The following is a 10,742-nucleotide window of genomic DNA, read 5'->3' on the forward strand; positions in this document are numbered from 1 at the left end:
TCACCTTCCCCTCCCCTCCCTTCCCCTCCTGTCGTAGAGTTTTACTGCTGTGAACAGACACCATGACCAAGGCAGCTCTTAAAAGAACAACATTTAACTGGGGCTGGCTTACAGGTTCAGAGGTTTAGTCCATTATCATCAAGGCAGGAGCATGGCAGAGTCCCGGCAGGGATGGTACAGGAGGAGCTGAGACCTTCCAAAGGCAGTCAGAAGACTGTCTCCCACATGGGTAGAAGGAAGGTCTTAAAGTCTACCTCCACAGGGACACACTTTCTCTAACAAGGCCACACCTCCTAATAGTGCCACTTCCTGAGCCAAGCATATTCAAATCAGCACACCTTCCCCTTCTTTCCCTTCTTCCCCTCCCTCCTTCCCCTCCTTCCCCTCCTTCCCCTCCTTCCCCTCCTTCCCCTCCTTCCCCTCCTTCCCCTCCTTCCCCTCCTTCCCCTCCTTCCCCTCCTTCCCCTCCTTCCCCTCCTTCCCCTCCTTCCCCTCCTTCCCCTCCTCCCCTTCTACTTCCCCCTTTTCTCTTCCCCTTCTCTTTTCCCTTCCTTTCCCTTCCCTTATCTTTCTTTCTCTTGCTCTCCCTCTCTGCCTCCCTCCCTCTTTCTTCCTTCCTCCCTCCCTCCCTCCCTCCCTCCCTCCCTCCCTCCCTCCCTTCCTTCCTTCCTTCCTTCCTTCCTTCCGAAAGTGTTTCTCTATTATGTAGCTCTGGATGCCCTAGAATTCACTGTGTAGACAACAGTGGTCTCAAATTCACAAAGATCCACCTGCCTCTGCCCCCCACGTACTGGGATTAAAGGCAGGTACCGCTACATGTGGCTGATAGGTCTTCAAATATAATTTGTTCATTGTATTTGAAGAAAACTATAAAATCCCTGTACTATTCAACCATGAAAAGCTAATTTGAAACTTTAATACTCAAAGTAATGATTTTTAATTAATCCTGCTGCTAAATTCTCAATTATGCTTCCAGGCACGTCAACAGTATGATGACAAATCTTGTCTTCAGCATTATCTAGACAAAAATGTAGCATCTGATTTTAATCAAAATTTCTGATTTTTTTTCCCAGAAGACACTGTATTTTGGATTTAGTTTAATTCAGTTTAGGAGCTTCTGTGTTTTTCTCCCTAACACGGTATTCTGGAATTCTCCACAGGGCCCCAGCATCCCTGAATATCCCTTTAGGAGAAGCCAAGAAAAACAAATCTTTCTACAGGCCCCTTCTAGGTTATATTTCCACAGAAACCTTGAAGAATGAGGTAACTTCTCACTACCAAGAAGCAATCTGGTTCCTTATATAAACATCGCAACTGGACTGAAGAGATGCTTGGTAGATAAAAATACTTGATGGTCTTGCAGAGGGAGGGTCCTGACTTGGGTCCCAGAACCCACACAGCTACTAATGACCATCAGTAACCTCAGGTGCAGGGGAGCTGGCTCCATCAGCTGACCTCTTTAAGCACCAGGCACATACATAGTATACTTAAATACATGCAGGTAAAACACTCCTATACATTAAAAAAAAAAAAAAAAAAAAAAAAAAAGCAATAACTTAATCTTTAAAACAGTATCTCCCGATCCCTGGCATGCTCTCCTTGAGTGTAGCTCACTGTGTGCATAGATATCTATGATGAGTCTTTCATGTTACCTCTGTGGGAACTGGAGCAGGGATAGGAAGCTCAGGACAGATAAAAAATGAGGTTCTGGATGCTGCTCTTGGATGAGTCACTTGTTTCTGCCCCTGGCATCTGATGTTGCCCACGAAGGATCACGGAGTGGTGAGAGGAAGGCCTGTCAGTGACTGAGTAGGGTGAGGTCTCACACAGGCCCTGACAAGCACTTGACCCAGAAAGACCAATGGGTGTGGTGTCACACACCTGTAATGCCAACATTGGAGGCTGAACTACAAGGACTGCTCATGTGAGACCAGCCAGAATTGAATATTCTCATTAAGACCAATTTATCCTGATCAACGGAAAGGATTATCAATATTTAAGGCTCTGCCCTCTATGAAATCTGTAGCCAATTCAAAATAATTTGTGAAAAACACTCACAAATTATAATGACTATGTAAAATTAAGTAGAATATTGTACAATAGACAATCAGAATTGAACATACTTTTAAATGCTTTACAAAAAAATTAGGAGAAAAGCAACTTTTAGCAATGATGACAGAATTTTATGAAAATGTTTTTACTTCAAAGATGACAGCTATTGATGACAAATTGCTTTTCAGAGAAAAAATGGGTTTTAGAAATTTAAATTTTCTCTCATGATATATTTGAGACTGTTTTAAGACAAAAGTCATAACGTTTTAAAATGTGTAGTCACAAATATAGATAACCATGTAAAGTTTTCCTAACATTACTATAAACCTTTAAACATTTCCTCACTTTAATAATTTCAAAACATATTTATTTACCTATTTATATCATCACATGTATATGTACATGCCAAAATCCACATGTCAAAGCCAGAGGGCAACATGTAAGAGTTGTTTTTCTCCTTCTATCATGTAGGCCCTGAGGATCAAACTCAGATCATCAGAATTGGTGGTAAATGTCCTAACCTGCTAACCCATTTCTCCTGCCCTAAACATACATGTATGTATGTATGTATGTATGTATGTGTATGTATATGTATATATGTATATGTATGTTTGGTGTTTGGTTTTTCTTGAGACAGGGTTTCTCTGTGTAGTTCTGGCTGTCCTAGAACTTGCTCTGTAGACCAGTCTGGCCTTGAACTCAGATCCACCTGCCTCTACCTCCCGAGTGCTGGGATTAAGAAGTACACCACCACTGCCCAACCTCTAAACTATTATTTTTCAAACAGGAGACATTTTCATTGTCTCCTGAAGTAGCTTTCTAAAATCTATACTGTATACACACCTTCCTATAATGGATTTTGATATCCTTCCACATCAAAAAAAAATTAAATTCAGTCTTCTTTTTCTAACCTCCAAAAACTGGGTCCAAATGAATGATCTGAGCTTTGTGAATTTAGTACATGCTATGTGAGGCCAGCAGCTTGCCTTGGCACTAAGAATAATCATAGTGGACTAGAAAAGATCCTTGCTTGTGACATTTACATTCTAATGGACCATGTACCCAAGTGAACAGAAATGCAATATATATTCTGAAGGAGCACTAAGCCTTGTCCCTCGGAGACTCTCTACTCTTCTCATCTCAGCTGAGCACTCCAAGAGTCTCTTTGCCAACACCACTCTCAGTCTGGCCTTCAGTCTGCCCACACTTTTACTACTAAAATCATTGTTTCTCGGGTTTTTTTTTTTTTTCCATCTAGCTTTCTTTCCAATCTCTCTTAACGTCTCATAGTGGAGAAGTCACTGAGGTATCGAGGTAGCCAATACCATGAGGATGATTTAAAAAAAAAAAAAAAAAAAAAAAAAACGAGAGAGAACGCCAGTGGGTGGGCCCAGTAATTAAGGCTGTAGATCTGATGGGGGAGGAGCAAGAGGAGGCAGGAGAGAGCCATGATGACTACGAGACTGGAAATGCTGAATGAATGAGGAAGTGAATTTAAGATGTTAGATGTGAAGGTTTTCAGTCTCTGAAAATATTCATAAGTGTAGAAAAGTCGTAGGCATGAAAGGGCTCCGAGACATTGCAATCAAATAAGAAAAATAGGTATAAGCTCTCTCTCTCTCTCTCTCTCTCTCTATATATATATATATATATACATATATATACATATATATGTATATATATATAGACACACACACACATATATATACGTGTGTATACATACACACACACACACACACACACACACACACACACACATATATATATATATATATATATATATATATATATATATATATATACCTGATTTGGTATGTGTATATACAAGAGTATCCACCAGTAGTAGTGAGCATCCTATAGGTCCAGACACCATGTTATAAATGGCATCCTCCCCTAAAAGAAACTTTGCCCCCTTAGAAAGAGACTGACTTGAGAGTGGTATTAAAGTATAAAATCATGCACACACATAAGTGTAAAATAAACCCATAACATTGTTGTATGACAGAAAATCAACAAGTACTCAATGCACAGTGACGAGAGTTACCTGAAGGTTATGAGAAAATGAAGAATCTAGATTGAAAAAGTCCCACAGGCCACATGGAAGACATGATAAGCATCAAAAACAAAAGATGTAAGTACTAAATTATAATGTATTAAACAACTGTAGCCCGTTGAAGGTATCAAATTATATGTGGCTGAGTAGAAAAGATCTGTACTGGTGTGAATGAATAAAAATGGAATAAAGCATAATAGGAGACCCTGGAAAGTTTACAGAAAGGGTGAAAACAGAATAAATGTGTTTGACAGCCACCACATGGGTGAGCAATTGACATGGAATCATTGGTGATGGCTGAAGCCAATCAGCGTAAGTTCATTTAGGTAAAGGAAATCCTTAAGCCACCAACAAGACTAGCTCAGCACAACAGATAGAACCACACATTTAAGTTAGAGAGCTTTGGAGAATATTAACTGAGCAGGGTTAGTGTTGTGTGTGTGTTGTGTTTGTTTGTTTGTTTGTTTGTTTTTTAAGACAGAATTTCTCCTGGAACTCACTTTGTAAACCAGGCTAGCTTTAAACTTACACATATCTGACTGCCTCTGCCTCCCAAATGCTGGGATTAAAGGCGTGTGGCACCATGACCGGCTCTAGGTCAGTGTTATTAATAGGGGCTAACTGCTAACAGCTTTGCCAACTTTGAATACCTGAGAAGAGAACAGCTCCTCTTTGTGGCATTTCTGCTGCAAACACATGACCGGAGTCTGAGTGTAACAACACAGGGGCCTGAGTTAAAGCCATTCAAATGCTGCGAGGAATGTGAAATCCATACTGTTGAGAAAGTCACATACATAGAAAAGGGGGAGGAGCGGAGGAACTCAGACTGAATGTATCCTATGTACTCATGCGACACTATGACCATCTATCTGGAGAAAAACTGAAGCCCTGTTAACAGATGGATCTGCCCCATATGGGAGTCTCACAACCCCATCCAGAAGTGACTGTGAATGAGAGCTCAGAAGGAAGGCTCTCCCAGTTAGCATTTGAAGCAGTTATTTGTCTGTTTGCTTCTTTTTGGGTGAAGGGGCTGGAGTAGGTCTCTAGATTAACTTGTGAGTGGTCACTAAAAGGCTAGCTGGGTGGTCTGGAAGCGGACAGGAGTGAGCTTGGTGGCAGGGGCATGAAGAGAAGAGTCATATAGATAAACTTTTAAGAAAAAGGACAGACTATAAATGCCCCTGTAAGATATGATGACTCCATCAAGAGCCATGAAATTGGCTGTTTTGTGATCCTTAGACCACTAAACCAAAGGCATAAGAAAGGGATCACCCCACTACATGATATGGTTGGAATCTTATTATCAAGAGATTCATGAGCAGTTGCCATAAAGTGGAGTTGTGACCAACTCTCGTTGTGCAACCGATGGGTTGGGCAAAATGTCTCTTAGGATTTCCATGCCCAACTGAAAAACACTGCAGCCAAAACAACAAAAAGATCTCCTGGCCTGTGAAGGAGCTCTGGCCTGACTGTGCCTTTTAATGTTCCTTAGCCACTGGGCAAGCTGCAGACTTGCACTTGTACTGCAGACCAGCGCTGCTTGCAACCTCTGCCAAGTCTCTTCGCACTAGTCACCTGAAAGTTTTAATGGCTGCCAAGTCCTCTCCAAAGAGGACTGAATCTCAGTCTCCAAGGTTTGGGGAAATTCTGAATTTTTTTATTCTTCCTTGCTGACTCTTCCTCAGACCTGAAGACCACAGTTGCTTTCAGCACACATTGTGGTTTCACTCCCTAAGTAGTGTCTTTTTTAAAAAGTGCTATATTTTACCTGCTAATAATCTACCTTAATATTTAATAAGGGACAGGAAATAGTGACTTTTCAAATTCTTGATAAAATTCATGCCTACTGTCTAAACCCTAGGTGCTACATTAATATAACAGAATCCACCATCTGATCGTAACCTGTTTCTCTGTAGTCTGCATACTGTGTGTGTATTTAACAGCTCTCAGTGGCTTTGGCTTATTCTTCTAGAGCTGTAATCCTGTATCCTCCCCCCCAGGGCTAAATGGCTGCTTTTCAACTTCATTTTCCCTTAAGCTTGAACATTTATATTCTTTTACTCCTTCTTAGTTTAGACAAAAACACTTATTTTGAGTGGTAGGTTTTTGGAATGTGGTTGATTTTTATTATCAATACATTTTTTTTCAGTTAATGGTTTAGAAACTTAGGAGAATATGTTTGGTTATTCCTTCTGTTGCTGTAATAGGACAGTAATAAAATATTTAGTTTTACAGATAAACCCTCTGGAGTGTTTAAAAACAAAATACATGTTAATAAAGTAACTTGCCCCACAGGCTTTGTTAGGATGCATGCTTGAATCTACACTTTTTCTTCTCCTAGCAATTCTCCAACATCTTGTCTCAGAGATGTGCAAACTCAGGTGCAACAAAAGTTAACTCATTTAAAATTGTAAGCCAAGGATGCAGACAGATCTCTCCTCTGAATCTTTGGTTTAAACAGGACTGGGACTGTAAGTTCCCCTGTCCCTAGTCTTAACTTACTGTATGATTGATTTAGAAGATCTGGCTCACCCAGAATCTAAATAAAATATGAAGGCTCAGACTTCAGCCTCTCTTCAAATTTGAAGTAGCTCTAATTTTAGATGTTAACTCCACTGCCTAAAACGGAAGCCCACATCACAAGAACTTAGCTAAATGGGTCCTACACAGTCCTTATTTATAGTTTGAACGATTCTTCCAAATAATAGGTTGCTTGTTATGCATAAAGCATGGTCTTTGGAGATAATGGTTATGTTTAATAAATTAGACACAAAATTAATATGCTAACTTATACAAAACAGACCTATGAATATTTATTAATAGACTGCAGCAACACATCCCACTGAGTCCTAGAATAGTTTGCCCTAACAAATGCTTGTTAATGAATTAGTCAATGAAGATGACATCAGAGGTGCTAAATGTTCACTGTGGTGAATGGCTCAATGTTATTTAAAGAAAATATTCTCTTTTTTTCTGTTTCAAAGTAATTGTATATATACAATTGTGCATATATATGTATATATACATACATATATACATACACATATATGTATATGTGTATATACATATATGTGTGTATGTATATGTATATATATATACATATATGTGTGTGTATATGTATGTATATATACATATATGTGTGTGTGATATATACGTGTGTGTGTGTGTGTGTGTGTGTGTGTATGCGTGCGCATATCTTCCTGGCTGATCTACAAATTATTTCCAAATTGATATACCATGCTGGACCTCTCTCCAACCTTCAGATCCTACTACTGAGCTGCTGAAATAGATGTTTTAACAGTTACTGTTGACATTCTGTGCGTCAAGACGAGCTTATCATTACCCTCAGTCCTGTTCCTCATATCTTCTCCCAGTAAAGTTAGTGGCAACTCCATTTTTTCAGCTACTTGGCTCAGAAGCCATGGAGCCTGTCCTATACTCTGCAGTCCCCCCAGTGGACTTGATCACTCCCTTTCCTATTGACTAGCTAAAAATCTAACCACATCTTCAGCACCCCCAAGCTGCCTCCTGTTCCCCCATGACCACCTTCCTCCTCCTGTTCCTCTTCCTCCTTTTGAGTGTTATCTGCTTGTGTGTGAATGGGCACCTGCACACGTGCCTGCAAGCCTGTGCATTGTGAATGCTGGGAGTTGATAATGACCATCTTCCTCTACTGTGAGCCACTTTATTTTTTAGAATAGGGCCACTTGCTGAGCTCGGGCTGTATCAGCTAGCTTGCCTGGCATCGAGTACCTAGCAGCCACCTGTCCCCTTCCCCTATGCTGAGGTTACAGACGCCCTTCACCATGCTCTGCTTTGTACATGGCTGGGGATACAAACTCAGGCCGTCACAGCAGGCATTTGCCCAGCCCTCATGGCAGTCCTCCTTAATAGATATTATAAAAGTCTCCTAACTGGTTTCCCCACTTGTGTCCGTCCCTATTTAGTCTATTATTAAAACCATAGAACTATCCATAGACAGGCAGGTCAGAGACTGTCAGGACTCTGCGTCATCCCCCTTTGGCTTCCCATCTCCTTTGAAAGGAAAGCTTGAACCTTTATGTTGATCTAAGACCCAGAAATGTGGCCATCAGTCTTTCTTCTGTCTCACATCCAGGACTCGCCCTGCTCTCTCTATTATAGCCACACTGGTCTCCTTGCTTTGCCTAAACCCAGAGACCCTACTTTCACTACCTGGTCTCTCAGTAGGGAACATTTTAGCTTCAGATGTATCTGCCTGGTTCCTGCTGTTTTGTCCTAATGTCATCTCAGAGGAGCCTTTCCTGAGAGCCATGTCCAAAATTACAATTCCCCTTTTCCACTTGGTGACTTGGGGGTGTGTACATATGCACACCAGTTTCCTCTTCTATCTTTTGCTTCTGCTTCTTCTCTCACATGTAAATGCTGTCTGACTCATTATGTGGTTACTGACTTAACTAGAATGTATCACTTCACTAAGTTTGGCCTGCCTGTATGTGAACTATGGGGCCTAACCCAGCTATGCTCAGATCCCTGGGTGTCAGCCAGTGTCTAGCTTCTCCCATTCGTATCAGAACTCCAACCTGGTTCCCTAAGCCTTTGAGTGGGGAAAAAATGTTACGGGCATTAGTGGCTCCTTGGTTCAATCACCGTGTGTTAGTACAGCACTTGGTAGAGGTCAGTCTGCCCCAGGAGTCTGGCTGGAATGTTTTGTTGGGAACTTATTGTTATTTCACTGCAGAATGTCAAGGAATCCAGGAGACAAAGGGACTCTTAGAAACAGCTTTGACACAGTATTCCACTGTTGTCTGTCTGTGATATGTGCTTTTGAGAGTTTTATCAGGGTTTTATCATGGGAACCCTGACTCAGTTTGACCAATTCACCTATTATTTAATAGTTGAGTTAGGGAAGCTGAATTCAGCAGGACTGTGTACTGGTTCAGGCTCACTTCAGGGCTGGTCCAGCTATTGTCAGCCCTCTCCCTGCCCCCCATCCTGTCCCGGCTCCCTGCTCTCTCTCTCTCTCTTCTCTCTCTCTCTCTCTCTCTCTCTCTCTCTCTCTCTCTCTCTCTCTCTCTCTCTCTCTTCCTCAGTGTGGGATTTGCCTGAAACCAATACCCTGGCTCCCTGAGGCCTCTACCTATGAAATTGCATTTTGTAGCAGTTAATCTAAAGCTATGTGCTTACTATTTTGAAAATGTTTTAAGAAAAAAAAATTCCCATAAACGTTGACTCTACATTATCCAAATAACAATAAGACTAAGGCCCAATGATTCTGAGAGAGAAGAATGAAACCTAGGGACCTTGAAATAATGACTCCATTGGCTGGCAAAGGCGTAGATGGCTTGTTGTCTTTGTATACTTGGGGGTGCTCCAGTTCGAGGAAAATCTATGTCAACATCCCATTTTCCAAAGTGATGGCCTTCAGAAGTGAGGTCATGAGAGATGACTAGGTGGTGAGGTGGGGGGGCCTCATAAATGGGACTGTTCCCTGAGGATGGAGACTGGAGAAGTCAGGAGATGGCTCCCTGCTGTTCCCACTAGGGGAGGATGCAGTAAGAAAGGGTGGCTTATGCCGGGCTGTGGTGGCCCATGCCTTTAATCCCAGCACTTGGGAGGCAGAGGCAGGCAGATTTCTGAGTTCGAGGCCAGCCTGTTCTACAGAGTGAGTTCCAGGACAGCCAGGACTACACAGAGAAACCCTGTCTCGAAAAACAAAAAAGAAAGAAAGAAAGAAAGAAAGAAAGAAAGAAAGAAAGAAAGAAAGAAAGAAAGAAAGAAAAGGAAAGGAAAGGAAAGAAAGAAAGAAAAGAAAAAAAAAAGGGTGGCTTATGAGAAAAGACTGTCAGACATCAAATCAGTGCCCAGTTCTTCGACTCCAGCCTCCAGAATCGCAAAAGGAATGTGTTTAAACACTGGAGTCTGTGGATTCTTCTTAAAGCAACCTCATACCACTTCTGTATGGCTCTTTTCTAGACTGTACCTAGGTGAAACATTTAACAGGCCCTGTGGTCTATGGAGTAGGCACAATTGGCTACTGCCTTGTTTCCCAGTTGAGATAACAGAGGCATAGGGCCTGGTGAGAAGCTAGGTGAAATTAGAACCCAGACCTGAGTCTGAGCTTTTAGCTTGTGGTTTACTTAAGAAATCAAAGGCCACGAGGATTTGGAGAACTTGTGGTCAGCTCTGGGGCGCGTGCGCGCAGGTCACCTGGAATGGAATTTGAATTGTTCAATAGCCCCCTCGAGGGTCTGGAGAATCTTCCTGCATCCACGCGTCTTCGTCCATTCCTCAGTCTCAGTCTCAGCCTCCGCCATGCCACCACCCAATTGCTCGCTCGGAGCTCTGAGAATCTGAGTCCCAAAGCCAGCGTCCGTTGCTATGGCGACTCCCAGAGAACCCTGAGAAGGAGGTGGGGTGGGGGTGGGGTGGGGAATCAGGGGCGGGGCGGAGAGCGGGAGGGGGTGGAGTGGGTGAGGTGTAGGGCGAGCTCCGGAAGTGCCCCTCTGTCTCGCCAGGCCACCTGCCCTACCAGACATAATTCTCGCGACAAAGAGCCTTCTTCCCGGACGCCCACAAGCCAACCCACTCCTAAATGTCTCCAAGCAAAGCTGCACCCTGTAAATAACTCTGCTGCGGCCCACGACGCCTCCGGACC

At 42.4% G+C, this 10,742-nt stretch overlaps 1 protein-coding gene across 2 annotated transcripts in view; it reads right to left on the reverse strand.

Annotated features, from left to right (window-relative positions):
- Positions 1-10,461, reverse strand: part of C8H10orf67 (chromosome 8 C10orf67 homolog) — a 95,159-nt gene extending 84,698 nt beyond the window's left edge. For both annotated transcript variants that reach the window (XM_076939575.1, XM_076939574.1), the window contains exon 1: positions 10,295-10,461. In XM_076939575.1, the coding sequence (XP_076795690.1) occupies positions 10,295-10,401 (107 nt within the window). In that variant the 5' untranslated portion in view covers positions 10,402-10,461. The remainder of the gene's footprint in view (positions 1-10,294) is intronic.
- Between the last annotated feature and the right edge of the window lie 281 nt (positions 10,462-10,742).

This window comes from Arvicanthis niloticus, chromosome 8, assembly GCF_011762505.2.
Source record: "Arvicanthis niloticus isolate mArvNil1 chromosome 8, mArvNil1.pat.X, whole genome shotgun sequence".
NCBI classification, from domain to species: domain Eukaryota; kingdom Metazoa; phylum Chordata; class Mammalia; order Rodentia; family Muridae; genus Arvicanthis; species Arvicanthis niloticus.